Raw genomic sequence first — 27982 nt, 5'->3', positions numbered from 1 at the left:
GAAAGAGTCTGCGTGTGTGTCTGCAGATTTACTGAGTTGCTGGGGCTCCTCAAGGAATCTAATACATATGGCAGCCACTAAAAGCACACTCTACATTCAACCAGTTAACTTCTATGTGAAGATTTCGATGGCGTATTTCTACAGCTCTGGCAGAAATAAAAACATTCATGTTTCTTTCCTTCTAGAGAAGACTCTTTGCTGTTTGGAATCTGTATATGTTTCTTTGTATCATCAGGGCTATAAATGGAAAAAAAAACTGTGACGTTGTAGCATATCTTACTCTTATTGCTAGGGTGAAAGCAACAGGCCCTTGCAACTTTCTACATTGTAACAAAGGATGGACATCCTCATAGGGATTTTAATTGGCACAGTGAATTGCTAACATAAAACAGAACCAAACTTTTAGAATTGTGCTTGGAACATTGCAAAGGCCCAGTAAATATTATCAATCAGATACCAGATTGGAAAAGTCTTTTCATCTTTTAATATTCTTCTAACCATGTGAAAGATTACTTTTTAGTGGGGTGCGTAGGGGTGTGTGTGTGTGTGTGTGTGTGTGTGTGTGTGTGTGTGAGAGAGAGAGAGAGAGAGAGAGAGAGAGAGAGAGAGAGAGAGAGAGATTTTGCTACACTTTAACATGAAATAAATTGATAGGTTTCACAAAAACAAAAGAAAAATGATGAACTGAGTGTGAATTTGCCCTAAGGCATACCCATGGGTAAACCCAATTCATAATTTAATCATACCAAAGTTTTAGTTATAATTTTCTTATAAACTGCATTTTTTAAGAACAGTTTTAGATTTATGGAAAATTATTTGAGGGTAGCATAGAAAGTTCCCATAACAATACTTACATTTGTATGATAAATGTGTTAGAATTAATGAACCAATATTATTATTGACTAAAGTCCATATTTTGTTTGTATTTCCTTAGTTTTTACCTAATGTCCTTTTCCACAGTCCCATCCATATTACCAATGTAATAAATTATGTTCAATCATTTGACTTAATTTTTAATAAATTTAATTTCATAATAAGCATTATTTAGTAAGGTTACTTAGAACAAAGTTACTAAAAAGCAGGATTTGCCTGTTAAAAATTTCTCTAAGAATTGTAAATTTATAACTTCATAAACCTTGGTCTACTGTGTCAAGGAAATTTCTTCTTTGGCAAAGAATTTGTGACTGTGGTGTCAGTTGCTACTCTGATAACATCCTGGGAAATGTGCATCCTCTCACGTGTGGCCTGTCACCTGTTCACAGCCCAGACTCTCCTGCCCAAATTTGACCAGATCGGTTTTCCCCAGACTTCACACAATTAGGCTCTGCTGCCAGTTGACAGGATCTGGGTGCATATACCACCGTGGTATAGGGTAGAACAATATGTGTTACAGAAATGAGGGGAGACAGCTCATCACCGCATAGGCTTCTAGAAACTTTTTCTCAAAAATGCACCTTCAGACTGTAATCCTCTCTAGTTCTCTAGTATGTATCTGTGCTTTGTGGGGATCAACATTAGGCTGCCTGTAGGTCTGGATTCCTGGGTTGTGCAGCACGTAGGGAGGGCACATTGGAAACTGGTTACCTGCAACTTTCTCACTGTTCTCTACTCATTCGGAGTTGTCAGCCTCATAAAGATTCTTGTAGGCAGATTGAATCCAAATTTCAGTTCAACACTTCGATACGTATTCATATATCTCTGGCTTCCTCAGCTCGCTTTATTTCATTTGTGAAATAAATTTTCATCTGTTTTGCACCTTCAAAAATTTTAAATTCCTCAATAACTCCAAAGTCCCATCCCATTTTTACCATGAGTTTGTTGTCAACGTGTTTTCAAAATTATGACATGGATATGTAGAAAATGGCATGGATTTTTGTCTAGGTATTTAACAAATGACTACCTTAAAAACTTAAACAGTTTTCTTACTATGTGTACTTACTTCTTTAGATAATAATCATATCTTGTGAAAATATTTTTCAAAATCTATTTTTCTTGTAATATTGAAGAGACAGTATTTCTCTTTTTTTATTTAAAAAAATTTTTTAATGTTTATTTATTTTTGAAGGAGAGAGAGAGCGTGAGTGGAGGGGGGGTGCAGAGAGAGAAGGAGACACAGAATCCGAAGCAGGCTCCAGGCTCTGAGCTGTCAGCACAGAGCCCGATGCGGGGCTTGAACTCACAGACTGTGAGATCATGATGTGAACTGAAGTTCGATGCTCAACCGACTGAACCACCCAGTCACCCCTAAGAGACAGTATTTCTAAATACAGTTAGAAACATGAAAATAGATACTCAAGTCTTTTTTACATTAGTGGGAGGGTCTTTTTTAATTTTAGTATACACATAGGGTTGAATTTTGCTTTGAGATGATGTATTATCATATTCAGTACATAGCTTATATTTTCACTTAACCAAGATAGTTTTAAATGAGTGAATGTTGAATATTGCCAAACATCCATATTTAAAAATTTCTTATCAGTATCTATTGAGATGCTTTGTGTGTATAAATTTTTTCTCTTTTGAATATATTTGGTTTAGGGTGTCTCAGTGGTTCATTTGGTTAAGTGTCTCACTCTTGATTTCAGCTCAGGTAATGATCTCGTGGTTCATGAGTTTTGAGCCCCACATCGGCTTCCATGCTGGCAGTGCAGAGCCTGCTTGGGATTCTCTCTCTCTCTCTCTCTCTCTCTCTCTCTCTCTCTCTCTCTCTGCCTCTCCCCTGCTCACACTCCCTTGCTCTCTCTCAAACATAAATAAGTAAACATTTAAAAAAAATAGTGTGATCATAACAAATAGTTCATCAACAAAAGATACTGCAAAAACCCACTCTTGAATTTTTTATGTCAAACATTATTTTCATGTTTTGTATATGAAAACTGATGTTTGTAAAGAAATAAGATAACAAAATATAGGCAGGTTATGATAAATATGCTAATTTTGGAGGGAATATTAGAGCATATTTTAATGTATTGACAGAATTGTTTTTTCTTTTTAACATATTTGATATTTGTTTCTTACAAAGAAACTTGTTTTGTATATTACTATGAGATAATCTCACTATTATAAAACATGGATGGAAGGAATCCAAATTACAAGTATACAACCAAAGAGGTTTGAGAATTTACATGAAAAACAATTGTATGTTATTTTTAAAATTGGCATTGGAATCTTCTGACATTAAAGTAAAATCCATTTTGAATTGATTGAAGTTAATTTTAATTTAAAAATTATAGTAAGATCACAATGTTACCTACTTGATCAGGTCAATAATGGAATCATAGAAACTGATAAAATAAAGCACAATTTAATATTAAACCCAAGAAGCTTACATGTCGACTTTATAAACTTTGCACAAATATACCACTTTATCACTAGATTAATCAGCTGATTACCTTAGCTAATTTTTAATATTTAGTGGCTCAAACAATTCCAACAGCACTACAAGAAATAGATTGACTAAAATGAGCCACAGTGAACTGAGCTTTCTGTTTTTATCTGTGTTGACACGTCCAATCATGGCTTAATGTAAGAATGTTTAAATATTAATTTCAGTTAAATTCAAAATGAACTTTACAGGGTGCCTGGGTGGCTCAGTTGGTTAAGCATCTGATTCTTTTTTTCAGTTCAGGTCATAATTTCATGGTCATGAGACTGAGTCTGGCTTGGTGCTCTGTGCTGGGCATGGAATCTGCCTGAGATTCTCTCTTTCCCTCTTTCTCTGTCCCTCCCCTTCTTGCATGCACACATGCACCCTCTTTCTTTCTTAAAAAAAATGAATAAATACTTACAAAGTCAAAACCAGAAAACCTCAAAACATTGATAAATAAAAATAAGAGAAATTGGGTTGGTGATCTTTAGATTTCCTTCCAAATCAATTTCTCTGTTATATGATCATTAAATGATTTAATGACATTGCAATTTCTTAGGGCTGCATTTAATCTCCATTGTGTGCCATTATGATCCATTTAAAAATTTTCAGGAGCTGATATTTGGTTGACTTGTATATCAATTTGAATTAGGTAGTTTTCTGAAAAAGTTGTATGTTTGTATTTTCCAGCATTTCTGTGAATTTTTTAGCTGTGGGTATTATCAGGTATTACTTTAACAGCAGGATTTATTCAAATAACTTTCAATAACAAAGCGACATGGTGTGTTCAAATTATCCTAATGTTCATCTAAGTATAGATTTATGGATAAGAAATGTTTTAGAGATTATATGCATGATCCTCTGAATCAAAGCAACCAAAGTAGAGTTAACACTTGGGAATTTCATTCTTACTATAATTTGAATGCATTTAGACATACTGTGATTTCTGATGAAGCTGTTATTAAACATGGCGTTAAGATCTCAGTGGCTTTCTGTTTCCAACCAAGTAGGATTAATTGGTATGGAAATTATTCTCCCATGTAAAACAGCTAAAATACTGGACAAAATATGAGAGCTATTTTTCAGACTTTGACAGCAGGCAGTGCAAGACTGGTCACTGCAAGAGGGGGAATGCATAAAGTGAATTCTACACTTACCCTAGCTTTCTGGCTAACGACAATTTTTGGTCTGCAGCAGAAGGGATATGGAAGATGCTATGTCTGGAGGTTAACTACACTGTTTGCAACAAATGCTCTCTTGAAAAGAGACTTGAGGGGCCCAACTCCATGGCTGCCATAGTCTAAACCTTACAAATTATAATTCCACTTCTCCATACATGTACATGGAGCAGCTCCCCATGGGTCTATCTTCTTGAGGGGGAACTTAGAAGAGAGGGCTTAGTGAACTAACTGCAGACTCTGCCTTTGAGGTTGGTTTTGGGGCCTACGCAAGTACTCACTGTCTCCTTCCACCACTGTCCATTCTAAATGCTCCTCATCCTTAGCTTTTATCTGCATGTCATGTTGGCTTACCTGGTGGTATGACCCAAACTGTCATTCTTGAAGGATCTCAGCCCTTGGAAACTATTTACTTTTTAGGCATGTGTCCATTCAGTTATAATTGGGCAAGGGAGTCCCAAGAGATAACCAAGTGGATCAATGGAATTTTACACATTCTTTCCCACTTAGCAAAAGCAGCCCTACCTCCTCTTCATCATCAAGGCAAATTATCTCTTCCAAGATATTGAAGTCTCTTCTTGCTTGCTGGTTTCCAGACAAGAGAAGTTCAAAATGCTGAAAGGATAGCCATAGCTTACGGTTCAAAAAAACCCTCACTGTGGTTTTTTTTTTGGCAGGAGTTCACCCCACCATAGGAGTCAGGACCTGTAATTCTACAAAACCCAGAGAGGTGGATGAAAGCACAAATTCCCCCAGTGAGTCATTGGGAAAGATGGTGAGTGGGACTACTTAACACGTCAACGTTTGATTCCTAGGCCCACATAGTCTTTCTTCTACAGAGACAACCACATAGAGTTTTTAGCTGTAGTTTGTGTACTGCATTCCGGAGGGACATTCTGCCCATTGCCATATGTACACCCATATGTTTCCACTTCAGAACTCTTTGTGTCCAATATTCCAGTGTTTTCCTTCCAGGTTCCTGGCCAGCTGGCCAGGCTTCTGGTCACTTTCCAGGAATCTATATATAGTTTCCATTTCTGCCTACTTCTGTTTCCACACAAAGTGGATGCCAGGTGCACCATTTAAAGGTCGTCCATTGGGAATATTTTCCCTTTCATTGTCTCTCAAAGTCACCCCTGCGTGTGGCTATAATTCAGCTGCCATTCATTTTTAGCTTACATCCATATACTAACTTGAACTATCTGAAATCCAAGCTCAGAGCTTTTTCTTCTTTTTCAGCTGCACCTATAGAACACTCCCACACACGTGCCTGTAAATAGGACCTAAATGTGGGGTGCTGGTACAACTCTATGGGGTGAAATGGGGTCTGGGTTATCTACTCATATATTCTTTTAATGGACTACTGCTTACAATATCCATATTTATGACTCGGCATGTCAACATAATCCAGCTCAAATGGATACTGTGGTCACGTGTTGAATTAATGTTCCATTGCCATGTTATCAGGGTCGGGAGCATGCCAGGATTTGTTTTTCAAAAGGCACCTGATTCACTGCTGCAGATGGAGTAGCCTTATTGCAGAACCTGCACAACCTAACAATCTGCACTGTGATTATCTTAATGGAGCCTGACATAAACTTAACACTGTATCTCAATAGCCCTGCCACATCTGAGTCCATAGATTCTGCCCTATTGTATAGCCTAAGTGGAAAATCTGCTTCCAGCACAGTTTGAATCTGCTATAGGGCTCTTTTTGCTCCAGGCTCTACTCAAGCTGACAGCTTTTAGTGTCAATGCAACTGACACTAGGTGTGCAATGAATTGCCTCCAGAATGTAAAGATGCCTACCATTATCGTGCTGCTTCCTTTAAATTAAGGAGGGCATGCAAGATGCAGAAATTTGTCTAATACTAATTCTGAGGTGATGCCAGTGGATTCCTCACCAGTGGACTCCTATGAAATTAATTGACTCTTCATTTGGTTAATCTCCTATTTTCTGAAGCACAGTTTGACCAGGACTTCCAGTGTGCTAGCTGCCTCTTACTCTTTCTGACTAGACATCATAGATATCATGGTCTAGGATTTTGTTCACCCAAAACTGTAGGCTCTTTGAAAGCGGGGATCATGGTTTCTCCTTCCTGTATATAGCTCCCAACCTGGTAGAGGGGTCAGTAGAGCAGCTCAATAAAAACTTGTCAAATAACTGGCTGTTTCTTAAAACTGCAGTTAGAAGTCTCTAAGCCATTTTTTTCTGGACGGCTCCCTTTTTAAGGAGTAATTTTTTCCCTGGAATATCTGAGAAAGTACAAAAGCTATTTCTCCATCTGCAGTGTAAGCCCACTTATTACTGTGGAAGATAACAGTTTTTGGTTTGTATGGTTATAAGCATGGATACTAATATGGATAATATTATGTCCAAGTAAAAATTTTTGGTAGAATGTTATTTTACATTAATTACATTTATGTAAAAATTCTTTCATGTTCTCAGAAGCATACCTGAGATAATCATCCAAAGCTTGAAAAATATCCAATTTGTTTTAAAGTGACAGTGTTAATGTATTTGGTTGCACTCTAGTGTTTCCCTTGGGCTGAAAACATGTTGAACATTTTAGCTTTCTAACCTGTAAACAAATAAAAAAAAATGTTTAATTCCCTAGGGAGACATTTTATTTCTGAAGTTTTATGAACTGCTCTCCGTTTTCTCCTCAGGACCCACAGCATTTAAGTGGCTAGTGCTATATAACCTATAATGTGGGGAAACTATGAGATGAGGAGATTCAAAGTTATTATTGTCTCATTTATCTCTCTCTCACGCACACAGAGGAAGTTTCAACACTTAGCTTGACATTGAAGGTACAGTAAAACCTTGGATTGGGAGTAACTTGTTCTGTGAGTGTTCTGCAAAATGAGAAAACATTTCTAAGAAATTTTACTTATTAGATAAACAAGTGATGTCTTGCAATATGAGTAGCATGTGATGCCAAATATCACATGATCACAACTGAGCCAATGGTTCTGACCTTTCTCTCTCGCTGTGGGATTATGGGTGATCGTCTCCCATGCTCAGATGCTTATCTCTGGCCGCGGTATTTGGCAGAAATCAATGATTTTTCAGAATGTTGCAATGTGCCCACAACTGGTACTAGTGTATTTTTTTTGTTACTTCAAAGCACCTATGGACAGTCCTTTGCTTTTCCATACAAGAGTAATGTTAGGAATGCTTTGCTTCATTCCAGGTTAGGCTGCTTCCAGATAGAGCCAGTTCCCTCTGCTGTCTTATTGCCAGTTACATTAAATACAGTATATGATAAGAGTTTATTAATACTGTACTATAGTCAACATCCATTAGTGATAGAGAAAGTCATCCTAGACAATAACTCTCCTCTCTCGTCTCCTTCACACAAGCCACGAAGGTTTTCAAAGGGAAGTGCAGGTTCATTTGTTTATATTTCTTTATATTTTGTATTTTATTTGCTATTTTGTATTAATTACAGTATTGCAATCATTTTTATATGAATATTTTGGGGTTGTGGAATGAATCATCAGAGTTTCCACTTTTTCTTATGGGGAAATTCACTTTGATACACAAGTGCTTTGGATTACAAGCATGTTTCTGGAATGATGCTTGCAAAGTGAGGTTTTACTATATATGTGTGTATATATATATACATGCCTTTTATATATATATATATATATATATATATATATATATATATATATATATGCCTTTTGAGAGCTTACAATTTATAAGAGATGAGACATTTCATAAATAAGATCAAAACTAGTAATTTAAACTGCATGCGACTAGGGGCACCTGGGTAGCTCGGTTAGTTAAACGTCTGACTCTTGCTTTCAGCTCAGGTTATGATCTCATGGTTTGTGAGTCTGAGCCCTGAGCTGGGCTCCACACTGACAGTACAGAATCTGCTTGGGATTTTTTCTCTCCCTCTCTCTCTCTGCCCCTCCCCCCTTTCTCTGAAATAAATAAATAAATAAGCAAACAAATAAACTACACGTGACTAATGCAAAAATCCCATAGTCCTATAGAGGCAGGGAGGTTATTTCTAGCTTTATTTATCCCTGAAGATTTAATAGAAGAGGTGGCTAGCTCTTGGGAAGTAGTTAAAATGGCCAGAAGTGAAGAGAAAAAGAAAATTCCTTCCAGAGATTGCCCTGTAGCCATGAATGCATGACATGGGAAAGTAGGTACCTTAACAGTGTTTAACTGGCAACACATTGCAGACTGTGTTGGTAAGGGTGGTTGCAAACACAACCATTACATAAAATAAGGAGCGAGCATCAGCAGGAACAGAAATGTTGAATTGGGTTAGAATCTGGAGTTAAAGTTAGAATTTACAATTTACTGGTTATTATAGCTGCTGACAGAGAAAGCAGACTTATTAGCAGATTTAAGGCTCAGATTCAGCAGATTCAGATGAATTCATATATATATTATATATATAATATATATTATATATATATTATAATATATATTATAATATATACATTATAATATATATATTATAATGTATATATTATATATATATATATATATATATATATATATATATATATTCAGCAGATTCAGACTTGTATTCTTGAGTATCTGAGAGTGTGGTTGTACCATGAACAGAAATACGTAATAAAGGAAAGACTGACACTGGGACAGAAGAGGAGTCCAAGTGTACCAAATTCTTGCAGGGGGAACATCTCAGAGATGGGAATAAAGGAAAAGTGGATTCTGGGTTCTAAAGTGAAGAGGAGGAAAAGGATGAGGTTTAGATCAGATGAATTCAGTCTTATGAGTAGGTTTGGGGCAAAGTCATCTAAGAGTGGATAGAGAGAAAAAGATTTAACCCTGGATCAATAGTATCTATTTTTCTTTTTGCCTTAGGCTCCAATATGGGTTGGCATGGTACTTTCACTGATCTTGTCTTTATATAAACGTCAATAATTCTGTTCATGATGGAACTTTCAGCATTAATTTGGATGTTTTTAAACATAATGCACTAAAATACTACCTCTCATAATTATTGAGTTCTTTGACACCTCATTAAACTTTGCATCAGAGACATTTACCTTGACTACAGTCCCAGCCTGGATAAAGAAGAAATGGGAATAAAAAAAGAATGATTTCTGCTTTGGAAAACTGGATAACAATTCATACATAATAAACTAGCATATTATATGGGTGCATGTTCTTAGTGAACATCAAGTATAACAGGGTTTTTAAAAATTGTGCTAAAATTTTTCACAGAGCTAGAACAAACAATCCTAAAATTTGTATGGAACCGCAAAAGACCCTGAAAGCCAGAGCATTCTTGAAAAAGAAAAGCAAAGCTGGAGGCATCACAATTGCAGACTTCAAGTTATATTACAAAGATGTAGTGATCAAAACAGTATGGTACTGGCATGAAAACAGACACATAGGCCAATGGAAAGAATAGAAAACTCAGAAATGAACCCACAACTATATGGTCAACTAACCTTTGACAAAGGATAGAAGTATACCTAATGGAAAAAGTCTCCTCAAAAAGTGGTGTTTGGAAAACTGGACAGCAACCTGAAAAAGAGTGAAACTGGACCCCTTTCTTATACCATACACAAAAATAATTTCAAAATGGCTTAAAAACCTAAATATGAGACAGGAAACCATCAAAATCCTAGAGGAGAACATAGGCAGTAAGTAAGCTCTTTGACATCAGTTCATAGCAACTTCTTACCAGGTATGTCTCCTGAGGCATGAAAAACAAAAGCAAAAATAAACTACTGGGACTTCATCAGGGTAAAAAGCTTCTGCACAGCAAAGGAAACAATCAACACAACTAAAGGCAACCTTCAGAATGGGAGAAGAGATTTGCAAATGACAAATCTGATAAAGGGTTAGAATCTAAAATATCTAAAGAACTTTTGAAACTCAACACCCCAAAAATGAATAATCCAATTAAAATATCAGGAGACGTGAACAGACATTTTCTAAAAGAAGACATACGCATGGCCAACAGACACCTGAAAAGATGCTCAGCATCACTTATCAGGAAGATGCACATCAAAAGTAAAATAAAATATCACCTCCCACCTATCAAAATGGCTAAAATCAACAGCACAAGAAACAACAGGTGTTGGTGAGGATGTGAAGAAATGAGAATTCTCCCACACTGTTGGTAGGAATGCAAACTGGTGCAGCCACCCTGGAGAAGAGTTATGGAGGTTCCTCAAAAAATTAGAAATAGAGCTATGCTACAATCCAGCAATTGCACTATTAGGTGTTTATCCAGAGGATACAAAAATACTGATTTGAAGGGATACATGCACCCCAATATTTATAGAAGCATTATTAATAATAACCTAATTAGGGAAAGAGCCCAAAGGCCCATTAACTGATGAATGAATAAAGAAGATGTAATTTATACATATCCAGTGGAACATTAGCCATAAAAAAGAATGAAATCTTACCATTGGCAATGATACGGGTGGACCTAGAGTGTATGGTGCTAAGTGAAATAAGTCAGTCAGGAAGACATATACCATGTGATTTCACTCATGTGGAATGTAAGAAACAAAACAGATAAACATTGGAGAAAAAAAAAAGATGCAAACCAGAAGACAGACTCTTAGCTGTGGAGAACAAACTGAGGGTTGCTGGAGGGAAAGTGAGCAGGGGTATGGATTAAATGGGTGATGGGTATTAAGGAGGGCACTTCTTATGATGAGCACTGGGTGTTGTATGTAAGTGACGAATCATGAAATTCCACATCTGAAACTAGTATTACACTGTATGTTAACTAACTGGAATTAAAATAAAAACATGAAAAAAAATTGTGCTAAAAAACATATAGTATAAAATTACCATCTTCACCATTTTTAAGGGTCCAATTCAAAGGTGTTGACCTATATACTCATGTTGTTGTGTAACATCTCTGGAACTTTTCTCACCTTGCAAAACTGAACTCTATGCCATTTAACAATACTCCCTCTTTCTTCCTCCCCTTAGCCCCTAGTACCTGACATTCTACTTTTTGTTTCTAATCAATATGACTCCTTTAGATTCCTCATATAAGTGGAAGCATAGAATTTGTCTTTTGTGACGTACTTCACTTAGCGTAATGTCCTCAAGATTCATTCATGTTGTAACATGTAACAGGATTTCCTTTCCTTTTAAGACTGAATAACTTTCCATTGTGCTATTTGCTGTTGATGGGTATTTGGATTGTTTCTAGTGGGCTATTGTGGATGATGTTGTTGTGAACATGATGTGCAAATATCTCTTCAAGACACAGCTTTCAACTCTTTTGGATAGATATTTAGAAGTGGTATTGCTGGATCTTATGTTAATTCTATTCTTAATTTTTTTTAAGGAACTGTTATACTGTTTTAGAGGTAAAGTGAGTTTTGCCATTTCATAATCCCACCAAAAGTGCACAGAGGTTCCACGTTTTCTATCCCTTTCTATATCTTCAGCAGCACTTCTGCCTATTCAGGTTTTTGGCTCAGTTTTTAATCACAGTACTTACTTTTTTGTAGTTGAGTTATAGGAGTTCTTTGTATATTATGGATACTAACGCTTTATCAGATACATGATTTGCCAATATTTTCCCCTACTCCATAGGTTGGTTGTCTTTTCACTCCATTGATTGTGTCCTTTGCACAGAAGTTTTTAAGTATAATGTAGCCCCATTTCTCTATTTTTGCTTTTATTTCCTATGCTCTCAGTGTCAAGTCCAAGAAATCTTTGTCACATTCAATGTCGTGAAGATTTTCTTTATGTTTTATTCTAGGATCTTACAGTTTTTGGGTCTTTCATTTAGGTTTTTAACCCATTTGAGTTAATTTTAGTATATAGTTTGATCCAACTTTGTCTTTTAATAACTGTAGCTTTGTAATGTTTTAGGGAATAAGGAAGTGTGAAACCTCCAACATTGTTCTTTTTTTTTTCTTAATTTTTTTTTTAACGTTTATTTATCTTTGAGACAGAGAGAGACAGAGCATGAATGGGGGAGAGTCAGAGAGAGGGAGACACAGAATCTGAAACAGGCTCCAGGCTCTGAGCTGTCAGCACAGAGCCCAACGCGGGGCTTGAACTCACGAACCGCGAGATCGTGACCTGAGCCGAAGTCGGCCGCTCAACCGACTGAGCCACCCAGGCGCCCCTCCAACATTGTTCTTTTTAATGCTTGCTTTGGTTATTTGTAGTCCCTTGAAATTCTAAATGTATTTTAGAATAGATTTTTCTTCTTGAAAAAATTTGATAGGGATTGCATTGATTCTTAGATCACTTTGGGTAGTATGGACATTTTAACAATATTATGTCTTCCAGTCCATGAACACAGGATGTCTTGCCATTAATTTGTGTCTTTTTAAACTTGTTTTATCAATATTTTGTAGTTTTTAGGCTTTCATCTTTTTTTAAAGGTTTGTTTACTATTTTGAGAGAGAGATCACATATCCGTGAGGGAGGGACAGAGAAAGAGGAGATTCCACTCTGTCAGCGCAGAGCCAGACTTGGGGCTCAATCTCAAGGGTGAGATCATGATCTGAGTTGAAATCAAGAGTCAGACACTTAACCAACTGAGCCGCTCAGGCACCCTAGGCTTTCACCTTCTTGCTTAGGTTTATCCATAAGTATTTTATGCTTTCTAATGCTATTATAAATGACATTGTTTTCTTAATTTCCTTTTTGGATTATTGATTGCTAGTATATACCCTGCAACTTTACTGAATTTGTTTATTAGTGTACTGACAGTACACTACAAAGTACTATGGAGTTTATATTTGATAGCAGTATGGCGCAGAGGATGAGACTAGTCCTTTGAACCCCACACTGGTCACACTACATATGAAAGACTGTATCTGGTTATGCTTTCAACTTAAGAGGGACTTTGGCTAAATAACCAATATTCTGGAATTCCAGGATTGTATTATCTGCTTTTATATAATGACAGACTATTTTTATGGCAGAAGAAGCAGATTTTACATCTGTTACTGTAAACAATAGAGGACACATTACTAGGTGGATATTTACCAGAAATAATCTCTACTTAAGGAATTCACTCATTTTAAGAATTGTCTAATGGGGGATACCTGGACGGCTCAGTCGGTTAAGCGTCCAACTTCGGCTCAGGTTACGATCTCACAGTTCATGAGTTCAAGCCCTGCATCTGGCTCTCTGCTGTCAGCACAGAGCCTGCTTTGGATCCTCTGTTCCTCTCTCTCTTTGCCCCTATTTTGCTCATGATTGTTTGCTCTCTCTCTCTCTCTTTCTCTCAAAAATAAATAAACCTTAAAAAAATAATTGTCTAATGGAATGAATTAACTCAAAAAACTATAAGCCTCTTATCTCCATTAGCTTCCAAACTTAGATTATAAAATCACATAATGTTGGAATATCATCAATCTGTTGAAATATTTTCATTAATAATTTGCCAATAATTGATATATATATATCAGTAAAACTGAAATTTGATATATCTATTTTATTTTGACATATATTAGATAAATCCATGTTTTTTTGTGGTTTACACTTTTTTTTAAAGTACACTTGGCACACAATGTTACATTAGTTTCAGGTGTACAACATAATGATTCAACATCTCTAGACATTATGCTGTGCTCACCACAAGTGTAGATAACCTACATCATCACACAATACTATTACAGTATCATTGACTGTATTCCCTATGTAGTGCCTTTTATTTCCGTGACTTACTCATTCTATAAATGGAAGTCTATGTCTCTTCCTCTCCTTCACCCATTTAGCCTACCCACCCCCACTTCCCTTTGGCAACCATCAGTTTCTCCTCTTATAGGTCTGATTCTGCATTTTGTTTGTGCATTTGTTTTGTTTTTTAGATTCCACAAGAGTAAAATTGTATGTTTGTGTCTCTCAGTCTGACTTATTTCACTTAGCATAATACCCTTAAATCCATCCATGTTGTTTCAAATGGCATGATCTCATCCTTTTTTATATCTACATAATATTCTGTTGCATTCATGTGTGTGTGTGTGTGTGTGTATGTGTACATATAGACCACATCTTTTTTTTTAATTTTTTTTTTATTTTTAATGTTTATTTATTTTTGGCAGAGAGAGCATGAGCGGGGGAGGGGCAGAGAGAGAGGGAGAGGCAGAATCGGAAGCAGGCTCCAGGCTCTGAGCTGTCAGCACAGAGCCCGACGCAGGGCTTGAACTCACAGACCATGAGATGATGACCTGAGCCGAAGTCAGACACTCAACCGACTGAGCCACCCAGGCGCCACACAGACCACATCTTTATCCATTCATCTATCAGTGGACACTTAGGTTGCTTCCATATCTTCACTATTATAAATAATGCTTCAATATCTGTAAGAGCATATATATCTTCTCAAATTAGTGTTTTTGTTTTCTTTGGGTGAGTATCCAGTAGTGGAATCACTGGATCATATGGCATTTCTAATTATTTATTTGTTTGCTTATTTTTTATTTTAGTTTTAGAGAGTGCAAATGGGGGAGAGGGGCAGAGAGAGAGAGAGAGAGAGAGAGAGAGAGAGAGAGAGAATCTTAAAGCAGGCTCCACACGCAGTATGGAGCCTGATGTAGGGCTTGATTCCAGAAACTTGGGATCATGACCTGAGCAGAAATCAAGAGTTGGATACTCAATCAACTGAGCCACCTAGGCACCTTTCTATTTTTAATTTTTTGAAGAAGCTCATACTATTTTCCACAGTGCTGCACCAATTTATGTTCTCACCAACAGTGCATAAGGGTTTCTTTTCTCCACATCCTTGCCAATTCTTGCTTTTTGTCTTTTGATTCTAGCCATTCTGACAGGTAAAATGTGATATTTCATTGTGGTTTTGATTTGCATTTTCCTTTTGATTAATGATGTTGAGCATTGTTTTGTGTGTCTTTGGCCCTCTACACATCTTCTCTGGAAGAATTCTATTCAGGTTCTTTGTCCATTTTTTAATGAGATTATTTTTGTTTTGGTGTTGATTTGTATAAGTTCTTTATATATTTTGGATATTAATATCTTATTGGATATAGCATTTGCTATAGCATTTGCTATCTTCTCCCATTCAGCGGGTTTCCTTTTGGTTTTGTTGATGGTTTCCTTTGTTGTGCAAAATCTTTTATTTTGATGTAGTCCCAATAGTTCATTTTTGCTTTTGTTTCTCTCACCTTAGAAGACAAATCTAGAAAAATGTTGTTATGGTTTATGTCAAAGAAATTATTGCCTGTGTTCTCTTCTAGGATTTTGATAGTTTCCTGTCTCACATTTAGGTCTTTCATCCATTTCAAATTTATTTATGTGTAGGGATCCAGTTTCATTCTTATACAGGTGGCTGTCTAGTTTTCCTAGCACCATTTATTGAAGAGACTGTCTTTTCCCGATTGTATTTTCTTGTCTCCTTTGGCATAGATTAATTGACCATCTAAGTGTGGGTTTATTTCTGGGCTCCCTATTCTGTTCTGTTGATCTATGAGTCTATTTTTATGCCAATTCCATGCTGTTTTGGTTACTACCGCTTTGTAGAATATCTTGAAATCTGGGATTGTGACACCTTCAGCTTTGTTCTTTCTTAAGATTTCTTTGACTATTCAGGGTCTTTTGTGGTTTCATACAAATTTTAGTATTACTTGTTCTAGTTCTGTGAAAAATGCTATTATTATTTTGATAGGGATTGCATGAAATCTGTATGTAATCTTTGACTAATATGGACATTTTAACAATATTTATTCTTCCTATCCATGAGCATGGAATATCTTTCCATTTGTGTTATCTTCCATATTCTTCATCATTATTTTATGGCTTTCAGAGTCCTGGTCTTTTACCTCTTTGGTTAAGTTTATTCCTAGATATTTCATTATATTTGGTGCAACTGCAAAGAGAATGGTTTTCTTAATTTCTCCTTCTGCTACTTCACTATTAGTGTAGAAATGCTACTGATTTCTGGGTGTTAATTTTGTATCTAGCAACTTTACTGAATTCGTTTATTATTTCTAATTTTTGATCGAGTCTTTAGGATTTTCTATGTACAGTATTATGTTATCTACAAATAGTGGCAGTTTAACTTCTTCCTTACCAAATGGATGCTTCTTATTTCTTATTGCTGTGGCTAGGACTTCTAGTACTGTGTCTCATAAAAGTGATGACAGTGGACATCCTTGTCTTGTTCTTCATTTTAGAGGAAAAGCTCTCATTTTTTCACCATTTTACTAAATGATGTTAGTCTTGAGTTTTCAATGTGGCCTTTATTATGTTGAGGTATATTGCATCTAATGCCATTTTGTTGAAATTTATTTCATGAATAGATGTTGAATTTTGTCAAATGTTTTTTCTTCATCTATTGAGATTATCATACGATTGTTTATCCTTCATTTTGTTAATGTGTATCACATTGATTTGTGAATACTGGACCATCCTTACACTTCTTCAATAAATCCCACTTGATCATGATGAAGGGGATCTTTTTAATGTATTGTTGTATGCAGTTTGCTAATATTTTGTTGAGGATTTTTGCATTTATAACAGTTTTTGACCTATAGTCCTCTTTTTTTGTGGTGTCTTTGTCCAGTTTGGGTATCAGGGCAATGCTGGCCTTGTAGAATGTGTTTGGAAGGTTTCCTTCTTTCCCAGTTTTTTTGTTTGTTTTGTTTTTTTAAAATAGTTTGAGAAGAATGGATATTAACTCTTTTTTAAATGGTTGGTAGAATTCACCTGTGAATCCCTCTGATCCAGGACTTTCATTTTTTGGTACTTTTTTTTGATTACCAATTCAATTTCATTACCTGAAATCAGTTTATTCAGATTTTCTATTTCTTCTCGATCCCATTTTGGAAGACTGTATGTTTCTAGGAATTGATCCATTTCTTCTAGGAGGTCCAATTTGTTGGTGTATAATGTTTCATAGTACTCTCTGTAGCCCTTTGTATTTCTATGATATAAGTTGTTACTTCTCTCTCACTTCTTATTTGAGTCCTTTCTCTTTTTTTCTTGATGAGTCTGGCTAAGGGTTTACCAGTTTTGTTTATCTTTTCAGATAAATGCATGTTTTATTTTATAAATGCATGTAATTTTAAGGGGTTCATTTCTGAAGTGGATATGAATACAAATTTATATGTTCATATAAAATATATTAAGAAAACAGGGATCTGAAAATTAGTGGTTTAAATAAAAAATCGAAATTTTCTAATCTCTAATACCCAAAGCCTGTAATGTTAGGTTTTATTTATTTTCAGACTGGTTTTAGAAAAAAAAAGAAATTCTATTTATTTCACTATTATAAGGATTCTCAAAAAACTTTCAAATGGTCAGCTAGAATTTACATATTTATTTGGGTACTAATTTTGTTCCAAGAATGACAAAATTATGTGTATAAAAGTAAAAGGCAAAGAGAAACAGCTCATGTGGCAATTGCTGTGTGATATCACTGTGGACAAAAACTATTGGTTTGTCACAACTTGGAGTTATTTAGCTTGTAAAATGCCAGTGTTTACTTCTGTATGGCAGCTGAGTGGTGATGTGTATAATAAAATCCTGAAATACTGGAATGCTTACTCATTTTCCACTATTTCTGGTTTAAGTAATAAAAATTATGGCTTAGTGATTCTGCCTGAAATATTCATGTAAACACTCTTCTCCCCAGCTCCATTCTTCCCTCCCTGGCATCCATGACAGCTGTGTTGACTTTACAGTTGGTAATTTTAAGAATGTGCTGGGGAAAGGAACATGGGAATAAAGGAGAAAATTTTCTCTGTTCAGCCTTGGCAGATGTCTGGAATTCATGCCCAGTGAACTTATATTCAGTGTAGGGAAATATCTCATCAAGAAGATAATTTTGTATTAGAAATTTCACAGATGTAGAGGAAAAAACTACCTGCATGCTCTTTTTGCTGTGAAAGAATAGTATCTGCCTTATTGATGTTTACACATTTTCAGTGGTGGCCACCACAGTTACCAAGTCTTTTTAGATATGCCTTTCTTTCCCATTTCTTTCCCACTTCCTCATTGAACTCCATACTTCTGGAAGCCTGTTGTGATACTGAGGTGGGCTCTACTGGCCACAGAGTCTTTATTGTGTCTTGTGAATATCTTGTGTCTTCTGACACAGTGGCATAGCCGAATGCTCTTGCTGCACAGTAGGTTGCTTAGACCTGTAAAACCTAATGCCTTGAGATTTCCTTCCTGATCCCACATTTCTCCAAACTGAAAATATTCCCAAACTTAATCAGAATCCTAATCTACAGCTACAATGAAGGGTTTGGAACCTTAAGTACTTGCTGGGGACCACTAACTCTGTCATGTTCTTCTCGCACACTGTTTTCTTCCCTGTGTTTACATTCCAGATCTTTAAGCTGCATTTCTTTATGGTCCATGTTTTCTGCACTCATTTACTTAAGTGTTTTTGGGGTTGTTGTTGTTGTTCCATTATGCTGTCCCCCATTACTTGTGAGAGGGCTCAGTTGAATTTCAAATACTCTAATATGCGTAAGTTCGTTTCTTTCTTTTTCTAACACCTTTAAAGCAATTACTATTTTCTGTAATTTAGTGCTTTTTATTTTTTTTGCCATGCCCAATGTTTCTCTTGTAAAATCTCTCATAGTGAGTGATATAAATCAACATGTTCCCCAATTCATACGTATATTCTGCTATAAATGGCTATTTGTGTTTGTTCCCAGTTTAGAGCTATTTGTGATGCTATACATATTCTTGCACATATATTTTGTACACATTTGTATTGGTTATATACCTAGGAGTAGAACTACTAGGTCAAAGAATATGCAGATATTTTTATCTTTGTAGATACAGGTAAAATGTTGAATAATTTTGTTTCACAAATTTTGTTTCACTTTTTCTTGTATATGTGTAAGAGTTACAGCAGGGACTGGAAGGTTTTGAGCAGAGATGCATCAAGTGTCATGATCTGCTTTCAAAGCTCCAGTCTGGCTCCTCTGCTAAGGATGAATTATGTGGGTGTAAAGGTGGAGGCAGGAAGATTAGTCAGGGAGCAACTATAGTCATCTGAGCTTTGACCAGAATAGCAACAGTGGAGGTGAAGAGAAGTGGCTAGATTCTAGACACATTGTGAATGCCTGGTCAGTACTCCGTGCTGAGAGATTGGGTATGGGTATAAAAAAGAAAGAACTTAGGCAATATCTAATGATTTTGCCTGATCAACTAACAATGACAAAGACTGAGGGTGACATCGTAGTCATAGATATGATCTGCTTAGGAGATATTAAAAGTGAGGTGCCTATTTGAGAGCAAAGGGAAATAGAAGTAGTCCATTTGATATAAATCTGGAGTTCACAGAAGTGATCCAGGCTAGGGATGTAAATTTTTACAATGACTGTATTACTTTAAAGACTTATCTAATAATACCTTGAAAATGTTATGCTGACTTTTTTTTCCTTTCACAAATATGCTTGATGTTTTATAACCTCTTGTTATAACTACCTCAGTCTTTGAAGGATCTCTTCCCTAATAACTGGTACTATGGGCTCTACTCGTGACTTCCAGAAGGCACTCTTCATTGTGTTCATGATTCTGACAACTGCTCTCAGAGACTTTGCTTCTTTCCTCTGTCAAATTTATTTAGGCCTTCAATTAGTTACCAACATAGTAAAGGAAGAAATAGTCTCATTTTCTAAAAGTTTAATTAAGACCAATTTCTCCTAGTACATTTCTTCTTCCCTGTTATATTTGCCTGTCAGGTCTATCCTGGCATCCCACAACCTCATTGCCATTATCTAATCTGTTCCTTAAGATCTCAATCTTTTTCCTAAAGAAAGATTTTCCTTCCTATTTTATTTTTATTTTAATTTTCTCATTCTCTGTTCTGATAGTAAAATCAAAGCGTGTTTTTTAAAACCATCAAAGAGATGGCATTTCAGGCAAAGGCTCTGTAAACTGTCTTTGTATTTACAAAAAGGAAATCACAGATTCTTTTCAAAACAAGGGACTTTATTCTTTATTATTTGTCTATTTATAAAATCATACAACCTTCTATGGGTAAAGACAATGTTGGACATTAGAATCCTAGAGCCGTGTTCAAAGATTTTATACTTAACAAATCAAGAGCCAATCTGAAATCACATGCTAAGTGTGGCCCTTCAATCACTAGAATCCATAAGATTAGATGTTCCACTGTCCCCTCCTCTGGACCAGAATATACTTTGAAAGTAATCACAAAGAGGAGCGCCTGGGTGGCTCAGTCAAACTTTGGCTCAGATTATGATCTTGTGGTCCGTGAGTTCGAATCCTGTGTGGAGCTCTGCGCTGACAGTTCAGAGCCTGGAGCCTGCTCTGGATTCTGTGTCTCCCTCTCTCTCTGCCCTTCCCCTGCTCATGCTTTTTCTCTCAAAAATAAATATTATTATTTTTTTTAATTTAGAAAGTAACTACAAAGAGGTGGAATTTGGGCAGGCTTTCTGCAAGTCTTTCCAAGGCCTGACTGTCACAGCCCACAGAATAAGGCTCGTATTTGCTAAACTTTCAATAAACCTGCTCATAGAAGTTCAGTTCTGCCTCTAGAAAAACAGCTTTTGGTGGACTGTCTGAAGCTGCCTGCCTAGGGCACAAGATAAAAGCCAGACTCACACCTGTGAAAAACAACTATAAGATACAACATAAGCCTCGGCAAATAACTGAGGTAAAAGTGACCCAGTTGTTAAACGGTCACCAAAACTGAGTTCCTGACAGTAGTCCCAATCTACAATTTTTCTTCCCAAATGCCATCCTTGTCTGTCTCTTAATTTTTCTGGCAAAAAAACAGCAGATGTGGGGCTTGATGGAGCTCAATAAATAGCAAGACTTATCCCACAGGAATTTTTTACTAATTGTGAAATTGGACATGGAGTAAGAAAGATTGAAAATGAAATGTCCCTTTTATTACTGAATGGTTAGATTGACCTATGGTGCTTAGGTATGCAGACAGACAATATATGCTTCCTAATATTTTGAATGCCAGAATTGGATATATGGATATAAGGCAGTACTAGAAAATCACAGTCTCCTAGAGGAACAGGAGCGGAGGAACGGATCAACAGGGATGCCTTTGGTAAGAATCTGACTCCCAAGAGGATGAGAAGGGAAGTATTTGAGTCACAATGAGCAGTGGCTTTTCCAAAGTCACCAAGGAAATAAACTCCACTTATTTGGGGAGATGTGAATGCCGCAGGATAGCGCAAGAGAGCAAGGATGTATTGGGAAAAATTCTTTTACATAACAACCTAAGAAATAACAAATAAATCTTCTCTTTTCTCTAGTGCCCCCTGGAAATAGCATGGCCGGCACAGGATTTAAATTTTAGAATAAAATGCTCGGTGTAGGGTGGACGCTGTGCTAGAGGCAGAGAGACCAATTAGGAGGCTATTTCCATGATCCAGATAAAAGATGATGGTGAGATCCTCACGTCCCGGGGATGTACAAAAGAGGAACTAGACTCTATGTCATATGTAGGAGGAAGAATCAACAGTATCAGACTGGATGTTAGTGGTGAGAGAAAGAAGAGAGTGACCGCAAGTTAGTGGCCATATAACTGGAAATGATAATGTCCTTCACTGAAGAAATTGAAGAGGAATCACCATTCCTGGTTGAGAATAATAAGCTCAAATTTGGGCATACCAAGGTTGAGATTCTATGAGACCCCCAAAGGGAGATAACCATGAGGATGCTAGATATATGGATAATATGTTATATCAGGGGAAAGTGTGATATATCCTAAAAATATATCCTTGGGATTCACTACAATCAAGATGGATATTGGAGATTGAAGTTTTTGGAATTGAGGAAATCAGTCAGGAGGCAATGTTGATGGAGATGAGGGCAGAAAAGACATCTCTGGAGAACATGTAAGTAAAAGAGGCAGACAAGGAAAAAGCCTGAGAAGCAGCAGGAAGGTCAAGGATATTGAGATGGCCACAGGAAAAAGGCCATTTTAAGGAGAGGAACGCTTATGATACAGCAAATGAAATAAGACTGGCAATATCCACTGGCTGTAGTGGGAAAGTGGCAGGGTCCCCAAGAGTTTATCAGGACACAGGTTGGTGTTGTGCAGATAAGGTGGTGAAAGACAGAGGGATGAGGTTGAGTGTGACTAGAGAGGAGAATAAAGACATCTCTTTGAAGAGGATTAAAAAGCCAGCCTTCCAGTTATAAATAAGTCACATAGGGGGCGCCTGGGTGGCGCAGTCGGTTAAGCCTCCGACTTCAGCCAGGTCACGATCTCGCGGTCCGTGAGTTCGAGCCCCGCATCAGGCTCTGGGCTGATGGCTCGGAGCCTGGAGCCTGTTTCCGATTCTTTGTCTCCCTCTCTCTCTGCCCCTCCCCTGTTCATGCTCTGTCTCTCTCTGTCCCAAAAATAAATAAAAAACGTTGAAAAAAAAAATTTAAAAAAAATAAAAAAAAATAAAAAAAAAATAAGTCACATAGATGAAAGGCAAAACAACACACACACACACACACACACACACACACACACACTTTAAGAAGCAGTGACTCAAAAAAGAAAAGAATCATGTGTCTAGAAAGGGGTTTTTTAAATTTAATTTCCACAATTTTAAAATGAAATTTAAATAATTCAAATAATGGTAATGGAGTATAACTTTTTAAATACAAATCTAACGAGAATAGTGGAATTCTATTTTGGGGGACAGATTGTGCTTATTTGGGATTCAAAGTTAGTGTTCCCTGTTATCAAAATATATTCCAAATATTCACCAATAGTGCTGATCTGTAATGGCATTTTACATGTTTTGTCTTTAAAAATGTCTTTTCACACAGATGTGTATTGTCAAATAGTGCTCTCAGTCTGTGATCATACAATTTACTTTGAAAATATTCATCATTTGGAAGTCTGAATTTAAGAATTCTTTTAAATGCTTCTCTTGATATTTTCCTCTTAGCATATATTTACAATGCAGACCAATCACTTCCAATTGAAGGTTAAGTGAAAGCTCTTCAACTGTAGTTACATGGATTAAAAAAAATGATTCTAAACTTTAATTTTTAGAGCAATTTTAGGTTCACAGCAAAACTGAGTGGCAACTACAGAGAGTTTCCATATACTCCTATTACCCACCCTCCCACACTGTCCCACCCTTCTATCTATAGTCACACCAGGGTAGTACACTTGTTATAATCAGTGAACCTATACACATCATTTTTACTCAAAGTTCATAGTTTACATTAGGGTTCTGTTTTGGTGTTGCACATTCTGTGGGTTTGGACAAATATACTGACATGTGTCCATCATTACAGTAACATATACAACACTTCCATTGCCCTAGAAAATCCTCTTTGCCCTACCAATGCATTCCTTCCTCCCCCCCTAATTTCTGGAAACCACTGATGTTTTTTCACTGTCTCCATAGTTTTGTCTTTTCCTGAATGTCATATAATTGGAATCACATAGTATATAGACTTGCATATTGGCTTTTTCACTAGTAATATGCATTTAAGTTCCCTCTATGTCTTTCCATGGCTTGATAACTCCATTTTGAATAATATTGAATAATATTCTGTCATCTTGATATACCACAGTTTGTTTATTCATTCACCTACTGAAAGACGTCTTTGTTGCTTCCGGGTTTTGACAATTGTGCGAAAAAGCTGCTATAAACCTCCACGTACAGGTTTTTGTTTGGACATGAGTTTTCAGCTCTTTTAGGTAAATACAAAAGAGCATAATTGCTGGATAATATGGTAACATTAGATTTAGTTTTGTAAAAAGTACTAAGCTATCTTTCAAGTGGCTATACCATTTTATCAGCAATTTATTACTCCCAGCAATGAATAAAAGTCCCTGCTGTTCAACATCCTTGCATGCATTTGGCGTTAGTGTTTTGGATTTTGGCCATTGTAATAGGGTGTACTTTGTCTTCATGTACAGTTCCTTAATGATATATCATGTGAAACATCTTTTCATATACTTATCTGTCATCTCTATATCTTCTTCCATGAGATGTCTATTTGCGTCTTTTGCCCATCTTTTCATTGGGCTGGTTTCTTACTTTTGAATTTTAAGAGTTCTCTGTATATTTTGGATACTAGTCCTTTATCAGATAGGTCTTTTGCAAACGTTTTCTCCCAATCTGTGGCTTGTCTTTTCATTCTCTTGACATGGTCTTTCATAGAGCAAATGTTCTTAATTTTATTAAAATCTTGATTATCAGTTATTTCTTTCATGAATCATGCCTTTGATGTTGTGTCTAAAAAGTCATCACCATACCTAAATTTGTTTAGATTTTCTTCTAGGCTATCTTCCTGAAGCTTTATTGTTTTGTGTTTTACATTTAGGTCTATGATTACAATTAGGTCTTGATTTAATTTCTATGAAGGCTATAAGGTCTTCATCTGTGTATACTTCTTGCATGTAGATGTCCAGTTCCAACATCATTTGTTGAAAAGCCTGTATCTTCTCCATTGTATTGCCTGCTCTTTTGTAGAAGATGGGTGGACTGTATTTACATGATTCTATTTCTAGGCTTTCTGTTCTGTTGATCTATTTGTCTATTCTTTCAACAATACTGTGCTTTTTTTTTTTTTTTTTTTTATTACTTTAGCTTTATAGTAAATCTTGAAGTTGGGTAGTGTCAGTCTTCCAGCTTTGCTCATTTTCAATATTTTGTAGTGAAAGAATTTTTAAACACAGGAAAAGACTAGAGCAATTCTATATAATGAGGAAAAACTTATCAATATACAGGGTGAGGTTGAATAGGGAAGGAAAAACTTCATTTAAAACCTCCAAAGTCTTTTTGTCAAAAGAAAATAAGCACCATTATACATTTCCAGTAATATCTGTCATCATTAATATTAGATTTATTTATTTGAGGTTAGTACTAGAGGTTTGATATTTTTAATATTCTAAGAAATTTTATAAAGGGAATATTTAATACGTGTTAAAATAATTTATGCAATCTGTTTAATTGCTTTATACTAAACATGACAAAATTTGTTGGCAAATAAAATGAAAAATTATCAAAAATAATTTTCACTCCTTGTCATATTCTTATTATAATTAACAGCCTTGATGCTATCTTCTTGTTGTTAGCAAGAGTACATTTAATGATAAAATTATCCATGACTTGATGTATTATATAGGGCAAAAAATAACAAAGAGGCAATCCAGCAACAAATTCCTTCTCCATTTCCAGGAGTGGTTGGAGAGAAGGCAAGAAACAACAGGTAGCTTACAGAAATAGAAAATCTATAGTTTTCTCATTTCCTTCCTGCATCAGGCAGTGTTGTTGGTGAAAAGGGATAATCTCATGTCAGAAAGAAAAAGAACCATTTTTTTTAAATATCTGATAAAAGAAACCTGTAGGATATACAAAACAGATATAAATACACAGTTAATTATTTGATTTGGATATTAAATTTCACTGGTATATAGAATGAGAATTTTTTTTTAACATTTATTCATTTTTGAGAGACGGAAACAGAGCGAGAACATGGGGGGAGGGTGGGGGGAGAGAAGGAGACAAAATCTGAAGCAGCCTCCAGGCCCTGAGCTGTCAGCACAGAGCCCTACGCAGGGCTCATGAACCGTGAGATCATGACCTAAGCCGAAGTCAGACGCTTAACCAGTTGAGCCACCCAGGCACCCCTAGAGTGAGAATTTTTAAAACAGTAATGTATATCTGCTAAAAACTGAGGTTCCAGGAAAATCCAAGTAGTATAATTCTGATTAGGAGGCATTCTGCTACATCCAACCATAAACCTGAACACACACACACACACACACTGTGATGATTAATAAATTTCTGTGAAGTTCACTAAATTGAAATTTTTATAAGTATTGTCAGAAGCAGAAGGGGCAGGAATAGCAAATTGTGATTAATAATAAAATTATAAACTGACTCAGTGACATTGTACTGTTGGAGGCAAAAGAATAATTCATTAACAATCATCTCCTATCTCTTCTTCTCTCTAAAGATAGTATTTAAAAAAAACCAAACAAACAACAATAGCATTAATTTGCTAAGGAAATTTAATCTTTTATTGAAGAAGTAAAAGCAAAAATATGAGTAATATGCTTTTGGCTATTCTTGAGACTAATATGAGTTTCAAATGCTCTGCATTGAAGCCAGGAAATTTGCTAATTTCAAATGAGATAAATGTATCCTGCTAGAGCTATTAAAACCACGTTGTTGAAAGGGTTATGAATGAGTTCCAAATTCAGGCAGGCTGCTAATATCACAGCATGAAAATACAAAAAAAAAATCAGCATACCTGTGTTAAGAGATATGAGCAAGGGCATGAACTTTTAGTGTGTGATTACCATCAGTCAAGGACTGTGCAGTATGTTCTATGACACCTACGTTATCTCATTTAATTCTTACAGATTATGCTTACCATTAGTGTATTTTACCCTCATTTTAAAGATGAGTAAACTGAGGTTCAGTGTCATTCACCACATATTTGAACTCAAGTCTTCTGCTATTAAACCTAGTAAATATACTTTTCATTTTACTGTGGCTAATGTAAGCATGTTAATTATTTTGTAGGAAATGATCCCTGCTTACCTTCACACCCAAAGGCAGTGGAAAAATTAATAGAAATTTCATTTCCTTTTTGAAGCCTTTTGTGCCTATCATATAGAGATTCAATTTCTAAAAAAATGCTTTAGGGTTTTTTTTTCCTTTTTTGGAAGCAGAAAACTTTAGAGCATATTTTACGCAAGTTAAAAATGTTGGCTTTATGCAGCTTTTAGAAAAGGGTTTATTTGCTGAAATACACAGGTTTTCCACTGTGCTTAATTTCCCCTGAAGTAGTATAATGTATATATTGCTACAAAAATGTGTTAAAATCCATCAAATAGAACTTGATTTATGTACTTTACCAAATATTTGCTATACTTAAATAAAAATTGTATCTACTTCTTAAAAAAGTTTTGCTCCTGCAAGCAGAATTTTTAAAGACTTACATAATGGATAGATATTTTCCCCCTGAATGGCACCCCTGGAAAATGGATGAGAAGATATTTCCTCTGATGAGAACTCAAAGGCAGTTCTGCAGAGAAAATACCTTTAAAGATGCTACACAGTTAAGAGATTTATTTTTAAATGAATTTATAGAGCTGAGGAAAAATAGGCATGGCATTTACTACAGGTCTTACATTAACTAAAGAATTAGAGCCTTTTTAAAAATGTTTATTCATTTTTGAGAGAGAAAGTAGTAGGGGAAGGGAAGAGAGGGGGACAGAGGATCTGAAGTGGGTTCTGTACTGACAGCAGTGAGACAGGTGCAGGGCTCAAACTCATGCACTGTGAGGTCTTGACCTGAGCTGAAGTCAGGCACTCAACTGACTGAGCCACCTCAGTTCCCCCAAGATTAGAGCTTTTTATGGCTATTTTAAATCAGTCTAAATTCAGGTGGGTTCTCAAGTGTTTCTTCTCTATAAATCTTTAAATGTCTCTAAGATAGTGATTATAGGCATGCATTTGATAGACAATAAGCTGAGAAGAAAGTTTTAGAAACAAAAGGAATTCT

The 27982-nt window shown here is 36.0% G+C and overlaps 1 protein-coding gene across 1 annotated transcript in view; it reads left to right on the top strand.

Annotated features, from left to right (window-relative positions):
• Nucleotides 1–5221: 5221 nt before the first annotated feature.
• The window catches only part of NPFFR2 (neuropeptide FF receptor 2), a 164824-nt gene continuing 142063 nt past the window's right edge, over nt 5222–27982 (top strand). The window contains exon 1 of the mRNA XM_053901491.1: nt 5222–5320. Coding sequence (XP_053757466.1) covers nt 5280–5320 — 41 coding nt within the window. The 5' untranslated portion in view covers nt 5222–5279. The remainder of the gene's footprint in view (nt 5321–27982) is intronic.

The sequence above is a fragment of the Panthera pardus genome, unplaced genomic scaffold (assembly GCF_024362965.1).
Source record: "Panthera pardus isolate Hobbes unplaced genomic scaffold, ASM2436296v1 HiC_scaffold_13, whole genome shotgun sequence".
NCBI classification, from domain to species: Eukaryota; Metazoa; Chordata; class Mammalia; order Carnivora; family Felidae; genus Panthera; species Panthera pardus.
This window is presented reverse-complemented; position numbering and strand designations above follow the sequence as displayed.